Source organism: Bemisia tabaci, chromosome 1 (assembly GCF_918797505.1).
Source record: "Bemisia tabaci chromosome 1, PGI_BMITA_v3".
NCBI lineage: Eukaryota > Metazoa > Arthropoda > Insecta > Hemiptera > Aleyrodidae > Bemisia > Bemisia tabaci.
The window spans coordinates 69231026-69246853 of NC_092793.1; the positions used below are offsets into that span (position 1 = coordinate 69231026).

Below are 15828 nucleotides of genomic sequence, written 5' to 3' on the forward strand. Positions count from 1 at the left end.
ATCCTAGTAATTGCATTAAATTTCATTTAATTTTTCCTTGATATTTTACGGATGTTCTCCAGAATTTTAGCGCAAACACATACAAAGGTGGACTGCTAATTAAAATAGTTTGAAGGAAATTACATATCATCCTCATATATCTTTCCTTGTGCTTTCAAGGGCTGGCAACGTCGTAAGACATACTTAAAGAGTAATCGTTTCTCGGAAAATTTACAATGTCGCGATAAAAATCGGTAATGGTTTACTTCATCGGTACAATAGGCAACGCTGCATTTGAGTTAAGGTTCATAAAAAACAATTAAAGCTTCAGTTAGTGTCGCATGTGATGGACACAAAGCGAATTTCAGTATAACGCTTGGATACAACTATTCGAACTCTATGGTCGTCCGTGTTGCATGCGCACAAAAGAGAAGGCGTTTTGACTTCAGACACTGACCGCTTCACCAAATGGCGCTCAGTGGAGCGAGTCAATGAAGGGAATCATACAGAATGTGGAAACACTAAAAGCTCTTATCGATGTTAGTTTTATAGAAGTGGATTCGTCGATTTTTTTGTAAAATGTTTTCAAGAAGCACTCCATACAATTCATAACGTGAAGAAATTAACATCAAAATTTGCAGTTTCAGTCGCAAATTTCATGTCCACTCTCTCTGAAAGGCTCGTTTCATTGTGTGGCGGGCTCTACTGCAAGGATCAAAATAGACAGAGTGACTTAAATTCTTCATTTACACTCCCTAGATATCTCCTAGACATGTATAGTTTCTCTATCAATCATGCTCAGCACGCGGAAATATCAAATCTGAGGCATAAAAGATAATTACATCCTACGTCTGTATGCAACTATTCGTGCCTAGCAGATATATTTGGATAGTACAAACGAGGAATAATTGAAAGCTATCTGCCATTTTGAACCTTTACAGCAAAGCCCGCCGTTGGTGCCGCGCGCCACGGATGAAATGGTGAGTGCCTGAACATTCGAAACGCCTTCACTCCCGTGAGTATGCAACACGGGCATCCTTGGAGCCCGAATAGTTGTATTCAGGACTTAAAATTAAATATGCATAGTGTTCGTCGTATTTTACACTAACTAAGGGTGGTTTGCTTATTTCTCGTGCACCGTAACTTAATTCCAGCGGTATCTATTGTGTCGATGAAGTAAGCTATTTCTGATTTTTATCGTAACATTTTCAATTTTCTGGATAGGTATTGTTTTAATTGTTCAAATGTATCAACGTTGCGAAAAAATTTCTCAAGATTCGGCCTGATAGATATCCAAATCTCACTGGTACAAGAAATCGCTCCTTTTTTTAAAATGTGGATGCTAGTAGAGCCTCAAAAAACATATTTTCCTTGTTACTTGTGAATATTATTTCTCCTCTATATCTTCAAGGATGAGTAGGAATGAATTCAGTCTTTTCTTTTTTGAAAAATCGGGGTCTCAGAGATACTTGATTTGAGTTTCATCGTTGATCTGAAAGCTCACCATGAGCTTTATGTATATTTATAATGAAGGCAGATAAAAATTAAAGGACGCCAACTGGATTCCACTCGGTGATTTAACGAGTGGAATAATTAGTCATTTCACGGAAATGTGTTTCTTCTAAACAATTTTCTCCTGTTTTTGTAACACATAATTTTTTACACCTCTCAGTCAGTTTTTACATGAAATTAATCATCCTATGAACTCGCGAGTGCTTCAATCCTCAGTCATTCTTTCCGTAAATATATTGGTCATCTGGATGGGTTTTTCTTTTTCCGGAGGGAAGTTCCAGTCTTGTACTTCGGCAGTGCCGAATATCACGAATATTAGATTGCCAACAAAGAACACGGCAGCTGACGTCAGAAACACGATTCGCCACTCGGATAACGACGTCTGCGAACAAAGTGCGTATTCGAGTTTTTAAATCTCTTTGTGTGGAGATGACTAAAAAAAAGTTGAATAGAAGAGGATGCAGTGATGATGGGTCATCTTGCTTCATCAGCATTAAACAATCAATGCATTGTAAGTACCTATTTGTAAACCCGCGGAATTCATTTCATAATAATTAGTAAAAATCAGAAAAATTCAATGAAAACTATTGAAGTTAACAGCATGAAAGGAGGTCACCTAACTATCTTGAGGAAACCATTAAAATTTCGGAACAATATTACTTAAAATACTTTGTAAATGTATGGTTGATTGTTGTCCCAAAAATAGTTGTATGTTAGCACCGTGCAAAAGTTGGCCTTTTTTAGACACAGTGTTTTGATCGGGGGATAAATGGACTGCATTTTGCAATTTGGACCTATAAATTCTGGCTCATCTGAAAAACACTTATGTGCATAGGGAAACTAATGGCACATACGTTGTTTTTAAACCGGGCCGGAATTTATAGGTCCAAATTGCAAAATGCAGTCCAAATATACCCTTAATGGTTGTGATAATGTAACATCTTCTATGTTACTATGTCACTATGTTCAGAGGACACCGTCATAAACTTTTAATGAGATCAATTCGGTCGGAAAATAGAACTAAATAGTTGCGATATATTGTTTCATGGTCACATGACAGAAATCTCACGTGAACCTTTGAAAGGACGTGAAGAAGTGTACCTAAGAAGTTTCACTGGAAAAGGAAGAAACTAAAAACCTTTGTAACTTACAAATTATGCACCTATTATAACAATATTTTGTTTTAGTTGTAACTGAGAATTTAAACGTCGAGGACGTAGAGAAAATTGAGACGCAAAGTGCACAATCAACAAGGCATAATGTTGCTGCTTTTTCGGTGCCCTGCAATATAATAATGTGACTGCGATTGATTCTCCGATGCTTTAATGTACTTGCATATGACGTTTAAATGATGAATCTCACCATATCAGTCAGCATGAAACCAGCAAAAAGGGGAGCAGAAATGGATGCAACGTTGCCGAATCCGTTAGTAATTCCCATGAGAGTGCCGGAAAAGTTTGGCGCCAGGTCCAGATGGTTGGAATGGTAGCCAATGAGTGTAGCGCCGTTTAAACCCGCTGCGAGGATGAGCAAAGTCAGGGCTAAGTATTCATACTCTCCAGCAAAGGCTAGCAAACAGAATGCAGCGGCCCCTCCCCATAAACCTGTATCAGAAAATCATTGGTAAAAACACAACTCCGTATACCGCTCCACCCCCCCCCCCCCCCCGAATTTATGAACATTTTAAAAAAACTGAAATTGCACTTTGGATTTGTGCCAAAAATGATCTTCATCATGCTCATTCTTATGATGCATCAACATGTGGGGGTTGCGGTTTGAAGGGAAAAGTTGGGACCCTACTGAAGATTGATAGTTAAGCAAAGAGAAGCTGTACTTAGGTAATAAGAATCCCTGAAATTTCAAGTTTCTAAACACATCACCATCAACGTGTTTGAGTGGGGTAAAAGATCCTTCTCTAGCACTTTCTTCTTACTCCTCATAAATTCATGGAGATTTTTTTCATGTGATTTTGTGTGATTTTTGTGATTTTTCGAGTGATTTTTAGCGGCTCTGGTGCTTGCACTATTTGTACTTAACGTTTAAAATTTGAAAATTCAAATCTATAAGTTTTCGCGCTTTTTTCGAAGAATGCCGTGGTTGGAGCTTCCTAGTCATACTACTCGACATCAGCTGATAGCAAACAAAGGTTACCAAGGAAACCGTAAACGCGTAACAACTACCTACCGTCGCCAGAGCCGCTTTCCGACGCGAATGCGTTGGAGCTTCCTGCTTGTTCGAAATTTAAATTTCGTGCTGTCCTAGAGCACCTGTCTGCCTCAAACTGATTGAGATCCGTTAAATTTTTGCCGGGGTCTTTCGTTGAAGTTTTTTTTTTTTTTTTTTTTTTTTTTTTTTTTTTTTTTTAGAAAATATCAACTCAAAATTGACTCTGGAATTTTTTAGTACACCGATGATTCTATGTGAAAAAGCCTGATACAAAATCAGCATTCGTGCCTTGAGATTTATGCCATACTTACCACAGGAGTTCCAACATTTTCGTGCCGTAGTCTTCGATAGCATTTCTTTATTTGCTACTTTATCTCCAATCACCGCAAAAACGAACGCCATGATGAAACTGGAAACATAAGGTAGTGCTGACAGGAAACCACTCTACAAAAAAAATTACGAAACAATGTTAGTCAGAAACTTCATCATTAGAATCAACCAGCAAAAAGCACATGGGTTTCACATTGCCTGTTATTGAAGAGTTCTGCCGACGAAAATAAACAGAAAATTTGTTTCCGTGAACACTCAGTTTCCATTCTCTCAATGATACGTCCACCTGACCTTTATAGTTTATGCTTCTAAATTAAAAAATCCTTTGACGGCGCCGTGGGAGATTGGTGCCGCGTCACTAAAAGGGTTAGGTACATTCAGTGGCGTGGCGTGAATTGCGATATATCGATCGTTATGCCATTTAAACCTATGAAAAAAGATCGATTATCAGGGTGTTCGCAGCGAACACCTTAGTAATCGATTCTTTACCATAGCTTCAAATGCCGAGATATCGATAATCGATTATTCACGCCACGCCACTGGGTACATTGCATTCATTTTAAACCAACCTCTTGAATGTTTAATCCGAAAACAGCATAGATGTACGAAGGAATTTGTGTGAGTAATGTGTAGTATCCCCAGTTCTGCCCACAATGCACCAACAACAGAGCCCACAAAGGACCAGATTTCAAAATCGCTTTCCATGGCGTTTTCATCGACTGAAAGGTAAAATAATATTTAGTGTATGATGTAACATCCAGTATTTGTTCAGAGGAAATGTGCTACAACTTGTAATTCAACTCAACCTCCAGTGACAGATTCCATTCCGAGTGCGTAAACTTTGTAGATCCCTTGTGTAAAAGCACAGTATGGAGGATTCCATATCAGCATTTGAGAGTTATCGCACATTCTTTTACTGGATATGAGATTCGGTGAAACACCTTTATTGCGAGGCGGGCGGTATTTGATTCGGGAAATGTTGCTTACATTTTAGGTGAATCTGGTCATCTAGATTTTTCAGTCCTCCATTTAAACAATTCACATCATTCTAAAAGATTGATATCCTGCTATCACTGGCGTCACTGGGGGAGGTAGAGTAGGGTAGGCAACTTTCCCGTCCTCCTTCCGATTTCAGGATGACTGATTTTAAATGAGAAAAATGGCTAAAACAGAATAGACATCCGGTGATCAATGCAACAACTTTTAGTGCAGGAAGTGCTACTAAAAGTGCTATTGAAGGCTTTGTACACGGAGAAAAAAACTTCATGCGTGGGACCCGAAGTTGAGGTCATATGGATCTCTGAAGTTTTCGGATCACGTATCTAAAAACTTAAGTTCCAGATGCCGAAGTTCGGGTTAGACACCCCACGAATTGGACGTCTTGCGGCCAAACGGAACTATGTGCATTATGGCGTGAGCCCTGTTATGCATATATTCTTATGGGTCTCAGGGCTCATGTCTTAATGCACATAGTTCCGTTTGACAGAAATACGTCCGATTATGTCCCACGTAAATCCTGTGCACATAGTTCCTTTTAGCATAAACACGTCCAATTATTGCGGTACAGTACTTGTCGATCCTCTGACGTGTTAGGCAATGAATCCAAAATATAACTCCGCTCGGCATCTGTAATGGTGGGGTGATCCTGGGGATAATTGACGCCTAAGTACGCATAAGCGAGTGCCCACAAAATTGCGGTCGCTCCGCTAACATAGAAGATGGAGGGCCAACCCCAACGACTGTCCGCCAGAACGCCCGCACCAGCCATAGTGATTAAAATCCCAAAGCGGTCCCCTGTCAACACAGAATAGAATGAAAGGGTATGATAGAACTGTCATGCTATTAAATATGCCGTATGAAGTTGCGAAATTTCTGTAGATGACAACCAAATTATGTCGAAAATTTGAAAGTGTAATAATTCCCCAGACTTTCTTCAATATTTATTCGAATGTTTTTGAAATTTATGAAGAAAAATACTCAGATCATTGGTGAACATTTTTTTTTTTTTTTTTTTTTTTTTTTTTTAGATTTTCCCCAAAACTGATTAGTCGTGCAGAAGAGATTTTCAGCGATGATTCCGGAAGTGACCTCCGTTTTTCTAGATCGGTTCAACCCGGGATAAGTTGAAGTATCCCTAAAAGCAGAGGGTTTCGAGAGAAAATTCAATTTTCCGGAAAATCTGTGCATAAAAGAGGAAGACAAAGTCATTTTCTTATTCAGCAGCCAAACATACATCGGAAATCACATATTGCATGCGTATTGAGTTTTCCCCTTTAACCTAATGTCGAGGTTTTCGTGGTCAAATACATGCCCCCTCCCCCTCGGTACCATCAACCGCAATAATTGTTTTGAGTTGGAGAGACGGGGGGAGAAATTTTGAGAGGTCTCAGATGATTTTATTTTCGCCCAATTTTGTCGCTAGAGCTGTTAAGTACTTCGGTTTTTTGAGGTACCTATTAAATTTTTGGACGGTCGAATTTTCAAAAGAGTGCTTTTCGTCAGCTCGAAATAATCCCGTATTTCTGAAAACCTGATTTATTGAAGGTGTTACGGGAAAACACTAAGGTCCTTTACACTTTTTCAGCAAAAATCGCATCAGACACTGGCGATTATTTTTTCTCCCCTCTTTTCCGATGCAAAATACTCGGATGAGCTTTATATCGTGGTAAACGGGCGGAGGGGACATTTAAGCATTTGACCGGGAAAACCTCATTATTAAAAACAAAGGGAAAAATTTGATAAGTATAAGTAATACATAACTCAGCAAATCGAAAGTGAAACTGCGAAAATGCGTATCTCGGTTGTGGGGTTTCAAAATCTTTGCTCCTTTTTTATTGTTTAAAAGGAGGCCGAACCAACAACAACATCGTGCCTTGAAATTTTCACAGTGTTCTTCACATAAAAAGGAAAAATCACCGAAGTTCTCAAAAAATTATTTGTACTGGTTTTCTATGTGAAAAAAGAAGTATGATAGGAAGTCTGCAATGCCGCAAACCGATATGTGCATTTCTGCAGTTACACTATCGATATATTTAAATTGGCTTTTAATCCGAAAAAGGCATTGGTTTTCCTCCGGTATGCACAGATTTTTCGGAAAACTTTGTTTAAAATTTGTTGTGTGAAAATTATCTGATTATCTGCTTCCTAAAATGGCACCGCTGTAATTAAATTCAAAAACTTTTTGTAATTGCAAGCATTTTATGAGAAAAATCCCAAGGAAAGTAAGTTAAAATTTGTCACAAAGCTGCTAACATATTTTTATTCTCTGAAATTCGCTAATTTTTAGCAGAATTTAAAAATAATTTACGAAAGACAATGATTGGATTAGAAGAAATATCCAAACCACTAAATACTGAAGTGACGAGCCTTCCTCTCTCTGGTAAGGGAGCCCATTTGGCCAGAAAGAAGTTCGTTGCGGGGTAGCAGAATCCCTGAAGAATAAAAAAATACAAATATGTAACAAGATAAATTGCAAGGTAATCTATGAAGTGTTTGTAGCCTAAAAGTTGTAAATTCTAAAAAGGAAAAGAAACTTAATTTAGGGTTAATATAAAGGACGTTTCTGCGCGCATGTTAACATATTCGGTAAACGGATGTAGGCAACCGCCAAATGAAATGCAAGCATAACAGTCCTTCTTTTTTTTTCTTCTTCCTCTTCCCCTTTTCATTTTCCTATTTTCCTTTGCTTTCTTTTCACTCCTTCCTCTTTCTCATTTCTCCTTCTTCTGCGTCGATCTCCTCCATACTGTCTTATTTTTTCTACTTCTTATTTGTCGTTTCTTTGACATTTAAAAAGCAGACGATATTTTTTAAAAAGAAATACTTCGTTCCTTTCAGTTAAACTAATTCCAAATATGCAAAGGTATTTGAATATGTAATCTTGACACATAAGAACCATACTTCTTTATGTAAAGTGAGAAACAGAAGATGATTAAAGACAAAAAGATCTGAGGACAGGGACGGAATACCTGAGCGGCCCCTTGTAGAATCCTTGAAAGTACCATCCAATAAAAACCACCATTGATTGCGGCATAGGGTGTCAAAATTGTAAGAATTCCAGCTACACCAACGGCTGTAATTAGGACGTATTTTGGGCCAAATTTTTCGGCCATCTGACCTCCCGGAATCTGAAGAAGAAGGTACCCCCAGAAGAACGAACTCAGAATCGTGCCTTTCATTTTTTCATCCCACATAAGAACCTGGAATTTTACACTAACTTTAATTGGAGCATGAGTTTCAAATATCAAAAATGGAGACTAGGTACTCTGAATTAACTGAATTAAGTGGGCAAAAGCCAGAGGAATTCAATTGAAATGCAGTATTTCAAAGAATCATTTGCAATATACACTTATTCACTCAAGACTGTACGCAAATTTTCTTTTGAATGGGCTTTTTTTTAAATTATTTTTAATTCCTTTGATTTTTGGAGAGTAGTGAGTGCCTTATCGGATTTTTCTTAATTTTTGTGAGCTATAAAAACTTACGAGAGAAGAATTTAAATTTGTGTGTTTTGAGGTCTCATTTAAACGTAAATTGCCAAGAAATTCAAGACAGTGTCCGAAAATATCCGTCCCACCATGGATATTTTACTACATAAATTGAAAACGGCTGCACGGACCATGAATTACGCTGAAGAGTCGTACGGTCGAAAGTACACCCGCGGCGGAAGGATATTTTTGGACGTCATCGTGGATATTTTGGAGATGCTTGTCAAAATTGAGGTTCAACACACGTATTGTTGAATTCGTTTTTCTCGAATTGTTATCGCTTGAAAAATGCGAGAAATTTCGATTGAGCTAGCGGTCTGTGGCCGCTTTGCGGCCGTCATCTACTGAAAGAAAATTCTACTTAAATAATTGTAAGACAACCATTCTCAAGTAACTCATGATTTAATCCCAGCGAGGGGCGTAATTGACGTGTGTTCATTGCCGGGACAGGAAATTGTCAATACTACTGCGCGCAACTATTCGTATGCTGCCGAGCCGCTCATATTGCCATCGCGATTATTGAAGGCGAACTCGATAGAAGCAGAGACTCTCATCATTACATTATATAGTGATCTCCCTTCTTTGAAAGTTTTTAAGAATTCATTCCCGGGCGAATGTATTTGAGAATAGAGGCTCCTTATCAATGGCGAACCCACCAAACCACATATCGACGGTGTAAGTCGGCAATCACATAACTCGGTTTGCGACGTAGCAGACTTCCTATGATACTTTATTTTTAGACGGAAAACTACTCAACGGGAATTCTTTAAAACTTCTTCTTTTTTTCTCTGTGCGAAGAAAATTCTGCAAAAGCTTCAAGGAATGATGTCGATTTGTTCTCCTTTAAAAAAATAACATAGTGGCGGAGGTTTTCAGACAGCGCAAACGAGTTATGTGATTGCCGACTTACACCGTCAATATCTCGGTTTGCAACGTTGCAAATCTGCCCGAAAATATCTTAAAGTTTTTGAATAACGTAGTAGAGATCCGTATTTTTGTAATCTCACCGGCAAAAAGCCGTCGATCAATGGCTATCGATATTTTCCATTTTGAAGGTATTGTAAAGAATCCTATTTTTAATGTGTCCTTTGCAAATACCCTGATAATCGATCCAAAAGGAAAGGAAAGGAGGATACAGGGAAAATCTCAGGTTTAAATGTCAAATGAATCAATTCATCGCAAAACATGAAACGCCACTGTTGAGTGTTGATTTAGGAGATGTTCAGTTCAGTACCGGAGCATCTGCATTTAAGCTGGACTTCTCTGTCATGGAGACAATTGCCACTGATATGTTCGTGCGAAGGCAATATGCGATAGCAACTCCCAAGAAAGCCATGAGGCACTGCCCATGACGAGCACCGAAATGTGATTCTGAAACAGCGAAGGTATTTGATGGGATCAGCGAAAAAAACTGGGATACACGCAGAAAAAAATTTCGGCAACAAGGACTGATCTCTCTGGCTAATAATATGGAACGCCAAAGATTTTTGTCCAGGTTACAGAAGTTTTCGGTAATTTGAAATCAAACCATTCTTCGGGTGACCAAAGGTTTCGGTAAAAAATATGAGCGTTTTTATGGCTACACGAAGTCCGGTTTGTATGACTTGCAAATAACCTGGGTCACCTAAACCGAAAAAGTTCAGCGTTCAATATGAACTACGGAATTTTTCATATCGACGGTGTAAGTCGGCAATCACATATCTCGGTTTGCGACGTCGCAGACCTCCTGTCATACTTGATTTTTTAAACGGAAAACTACTCAACGGCAATTCTTTAAAACTGCCGTGATTTTTCTTCTCTGTACGAAGGAAAATCCTGCAAAAACCTCAAGAAATGATGTCAATTTGTTCTCCTTTAAAAAAATGACATGGAAGCGGAGATTTTCAGACACTGCAAACGAGTTATGTGATTGCCAACTTACACCGTCGATATATGTTTAAGGAACTTTTTCTCTCACCGATGGCGTGAAGAATACGGTTTAATCTGGCGCAATAAATATATTTTAAGAGCAAGATTCTAGAAGGGCCAAGAGAAAATACGTGAATCAGGTTTCCGAAACTATTTAGTGCTGGCACTGTGAATGTTGTGAGTAGTAGCAGATCTCGGTTACTCTGAGTAGCCGATAGATGTAACTATTGGAGTGCAACGTACAACTACTTGAGTAACTGTTGTGCCATGGGCACAGTGTGTTGCTTCTGACGCGACGGCACTATTCTACGGTGCCAGCTGAGGAAATTTCAAAACTATATTTCGAGGCTCCTGATGATTTTATTTAAACTTTACGGTTTCATTGTTTTTCTCACTCCGCACTTCCTCATTCAATGCGGAAACAGAAGTTTTTTGAGGTGTCATCATTTTAGTTCCGGCGTCAAAGCTTTACATGTTGATGAGTCACATGTGGTCGTTCAGTGACAAGGGCAAACCTTTTTTTTACAAGGGTAGGAGGTCCATGATAGACCAGTCCATGGAAGTTGTCCTTCTCAAACCTCATAAAAAAATTTTCTGACCATTGGACCACACCTCTGCATGATCACTTACCTCACACGGAAACTAAGCCTTTTATAAAATCTGCAATTTTTCGAAAATTGAAAGGATTTGTTAACGCAATTTTTCGGGCTGTAATTCTATCATTTTCAATTTTAGAGCACTGTAGATAGTTTGTATAGATTACACGAAAGAGAAACGTTTCTGTGGCAGCCTCTTAAAGCACAAAGGAAATAATACTCATCGCGGCCAAGAGGTAACCTATTAGATCACGCACAACTTCCGATTTCGTGACGAGAGATTTTTTGTTGAGGTGAAATATTTTTGGCCGCGTTAACCAGAAATATTACATCGTAACATGAAAAATTTTGTCGGCATGACTTGCATTTTACCCACCCTAATACAAAATTCCTTGGCACAACACAACGTGTATCTTACCAGCGTAACGTAGAAGTATACCGAAGAGAACGTTTTCTTTATTTTAATAATCTAATTAATCTAAAGCAGTAAGACTTCATCGTTACAAAATGTTTCCAAACGGCGGCGAATGGAAAATAATCGTTTCAACCTTACAAAATTTACGAAAGTTTGCCCTCGTGCTGTGAAATTGAATTAATTGAGCTACATCAGGTAAATTTGAATGAATGTAGGCCACATTTTCTCATGAAATTTGCGGTATGGTTTAACGTGTTCATGTATGCAGATTTTTCGATGGGGTCATTGTTGTCAGATAGTGCTGGAAAATTAGAATTTTCCTTCCATTTGAACCCGTGTAAAATATCCTCCACTTATCCCACAACCTTGCAACATCAGGTGGGGCTCATGAGCTCATGTAAATTTGGAATTGATCAACATGTCGATCGCAGAGGTAAGCTCTAAACTCGTGCACCTGGCGGATAATCAAAATTTATAGACGAAGTGTCAGACAAATAAGACAAAAGGGAAATGCAGTGATCATAGTGGTTGAAACGGGAGATTGTCATAGACTGAGCAGGAAAATGATGGACTAGCTGTGTAAGGTCTCTTGAGGAATACCACTAGCTACAGCCTAATACTGACCTCTGTTCATTGCGATCACCCGACTTCACCTATAGGATCGCTGTATTCGTCCATCGGCTTTTTTATGTACCACTTTCTCTATCAATTCCAATAATCAGCTCGCAGATCACGGTACGTTCTGCTATTATGTATAGCAATTAATGTATTAGCATTACACAGCTCACAGGTAAATACAACTTATAGCATAATCACCACACGATTACTTTTAAGAGCCATCCTCATTAAATTATTTTGCATAAAGAACTTACCATCCAAAGCATACTCGGAGGGGCAAAACACATTAGACACCGAGAAGCATCCTCTCAAAAGCGCATAAAAAATATTTCCAAAAAAACGTCGAACAGGCTCGAATATTTTCATACTTGATGCCGCCCTCTCCGACACTGAAATCAACCACTCAACGTAAACATTGAAGCAAATGCCCAGCACTACATTTAAGTCTCGGAGGGGCTTGAACATGGACAAACAACTTTCGAAACACGTAACAATTTAACCGCTGAAGTTCAGACGGATTTTCGTCGAAAAACGAGCCGCTTGATTTTCCTCTCCTTGCACTTGTGCGAAACAATGATGCTTCCTGACGCCAACCGAGCAGATAGGGAAGAATATTTAATTTCACCTCCAGCCATTCCCCGATTACGCGAAAACAATGGATCCGCAAACGATGTGAAGCGTTTGGCAACATGCTCGCGCTATCTTTGCCGCAGGGTTGCACGACTTCATTTATCACGAGGGAACTAACTTTGTCGGTTCGTTTAACCCTCGTTTCACAAGCTCGGGTCTTGTGACTTCTGACACTGTGCCAGACGAGGATGCACTCACTGAAAACAAAAAAAAATTCTTGAGAGATTATTTCGATTTTAAGCGTCGTTCCGTGTCGACAAAGGTTCTTTTTTTTTTGAAGTTAAATCCGTAAGGATTCAACTCAAAAAAAACCGAACGATAACGTTAGTTTATCGTTAAGTTTTAGTTTAAAAAAAACGATAGCAAAACAACATTTCTTTCACTCAAAAAAACTGACTAAGTTAAATCCGTAAGGATTTAAGTAAAAAAAAAAAAAAAAAAAAAAAAAAAAAAAATTGTCGGAAAGAAGCGACGCTGTAATTCAAAATAATAATTCAAGATTTTTCCACAGTGTCCAAAATTGAAAGAGAGGCAGAGAGAGAAGAAGAAGAAGAAGAAGAAGAAGAAGAGGGATAAAAAGACAAAGAAGAAGAAGAGGGATAAAAAGACAAAGAAGAAGAAGCATGAGAAGGAGAGGGAGAAGACGACGAAGGAAAACAAACACAGGCTGAACAAGAAGAAAAGAAAAGGAAGAGGCGAATATGAGAGGAGGAAGAAGCAGAGCTGATGAAGAGGAAAATGAAGAAGAAAACTAGGGCCTGAGGTTGATGTCATTTTACCTAAAGTGTTAGGGTTCAGCGTTAAATTGTTTTTTTTAGCGCACAGTGAGATGTTTTTTGCCTAATACATTGTGATAGATGCTTCCGGCACAATTTTACAAAACTACAACGTTTCAATCAAATTTCTCACACAATGTGCGCTCAACGCACTTATATAGAACAAAATCTCCTTTGAGCTCTTTTAATGACAGGAATTTCAATGCACTTACAAGAAAATGAAATGTGTATGGCTCAAGAGAGGTTTTGAAGATGCTTTTTAAATTGTTAACATTGGAATGTAAGGGCAATTAAAAACTTGCGTTTCAGCTTGAGAACTTATAGCACCAAGAAATAGCGCTCACTATTTTTCGAAATATAAGCTCTTCACATTTAGGTTCCATCGACTCGGGTTTCAAACTCCACTGTGAGCATTTAGTAGTACATATAACTCATCATGCACGAGAATGCAGTAAAATGCATTAAATTCTCCTGCCTCGGGAACAAATAACTTCGGGAGAACATAAAGGAGTAATCAAAGTAAATTGGTTTCATTGTTCATGAGCACTCTCGATAGTCTCAAAGAGCTTGATGCGCCTCCAAACTTCGCAGACTGCAATCCGCAAAGCTACGCGGGATGCAAAATTCGTTCTTTGATGCGACTGTTTGAACGCTAGAGAGAGGCCTTTTATGAGCGCTTCATTGGTCTGAAGCGACATTTTTGAAATGGCTTAGTGATTTGTAGCATCAAGTTCCAGTGAATTTAAGAGATAGTTGCCTGAGGACCTCACCTAAGGCACTTGAAGAGATCAGGCCCGCCACAAGGGGGGGGGGGGGGTACTGGGTCTTTGGTACCGGGGCCCGGGCCCTGGAGGGGCCCGTGACGCAGATGACAAACCACTACGAATTCATGCGTAACCCTTGTCTCGTAGGGAAAAGTGAAAAAATTACCCTAAAAATGCCGCAAAAGGTGAATAAAGTTTCAAAAACACGCTAGGGCACTATAAAATTTTTCTTACTTTTTTTGAGATTTCTTTCTATTTTCAAGATTTTGAGTATATGTAGAATGATATTTTTAGTAACTGCGTTTCATTTTCTTCCGTTGTCGGATGCTAAGAGCCTCCTGCCTGGGCATCCTCGACTTCAATGGCTCAACTCCCTTGCCACAGACGTACGAAAGGGGAGTCCAGGAGGGCCCGGCTCCCCCTAGAATTGAAAAGTATCATCTGCCCCCCTCAAAAAAAAATTATAGATGTTTTGAATGCAAAAATTCGAAAGTATTTGGTGCTGAAAGTAAAACAAAAGGCGTAATTATTCTGCAGAAATTGATGGAAAATCTCCATCATAAGAGCTTCAAAATGCGTCCAAATAGATTTAAAATTTCAAAAATTTCTCGAGGGAGGCTCCCCGGACCCCCCTCTGCGCTAGGGGCCCGGGCCAGAAAACTGGTACCAGGGCCCGAGATGGGATGTGGCGGGCCTGCGTGAACGCAAAAGAAAAACGGGGTAAAAAAACACTGATGTGTGATCAATTTTCAAGGACAATTCTGTAATTTCTCCTACGATTTTAAATAGATTAAAACGCGTAATATCCAAAATCTAAGCTCAGATTCGGATTTCTCGTGAAAAATTGATGAGATATCATGTATCATATGTTATCATAGCGTTGAGGAAAGAGGTTAAACAACGCTTATAAATTCTGTCATACTCCCCTTTTGAAGTACGCCGCCGCGCCGGTCGCCCGAGATGCAACCGAACGGTGAGGCGCCGGCCGGCGCTAACATTCCGGTTTCGTCCCGAGGAATACCTCACGATAAATTCTTATTCTTCCTCCTCCGCTGACCCACTGAGCACTACCCATGTTGCCACGTTGCATTCATATGCTCGAATCAGTATGTCTACGTTACGTCTCCTCCCTTCACGCTATGCTCGGGTATGATACATGAAATCGCATCGATTTTTAACGAGGAATCCGAATCTGAGCTTCGATTTTGGGTATCACGCCTTTTTAGTCAAATGTTTTAAATTCAAAAATCAGAAATGACGGACGTAGCCTAAAATGCCATTGCGGCTCCTGTTCGATGGATTTTTCTGAAATTCGGTGTCAGGGTATGATACATGAAATCGCATCGATTTTTTACGAGGAATCCGAATCTGAGCTTCGATTTTGGGTAACACGCCTTTTTAAGTCAATTTTTTTAAATTCAAAAATCAGAAATGACGGACGTAGCCTAAAATGCCATTGCGGCTCCTGTTTGATGGATTTTTCTGAAATTCGGTGTCAGGGTATGATACATGAAATCGCATCGAATTTTTACGAGGAATCCGAATCTGAGCTTCGATTTTGGGTATCACGCGTTTTAAATCAAAATTCAAAAAATTCAAAATTCGAAAATCCGAAATGACTATAAAGTGGCTTAAAATGCTATCTCG

General features: G+C 39.1%; 1 protein-coding gene across 3 annotated transcripts; it reads right to left on the bottom strand.

The window, feature by feature from the left end:
- Positions 1-10: 10 nt before the first annotated feature.
- LOC109031611 (putative inorganic phosphate cotransporter) lies at positions 11-13837 on the bottom strand. 3 transcript variants are annotated; one of them, XM_072306081.1, is made up of 10 exons: positions 13630-13837; positions 12266-12400; positions 9709-9845; positions 7956-8186; positions 7331-7418; positions 5558-5781; positions 4557-4706; positions 3969-4101; positions 2854-3095; positions 11-1873 (listed from the first exon to the last, which is right to left on the bottom strand). In XM_072306081.1, exons 2-10 carry the CDS (start codon positions 12375-12377, stop codon positions 1697-1699), a joined length of 1494 nt encoding a protein of 497 aa, XP_072162182.1. In that variant the 5' UTR covers positions 12378-12400; positions 13630-13837; the 3' UTR covers positions 11-1696. The 3 variants fall into 3 exon arrangements, with proteins under 3 accessions (XP_072162182.1, XP_072162181.1, XP_072162183.1); XM_072306080.1 differs by having other exon boundaries at positions 12266-12838; XM_072306082.1 differs by lacking the exon at positions 12266-12400 and having other exon boundaries at positions 13630-13836.
- Positions 13838-15828: the final 1991 nt, after the last annotated feature.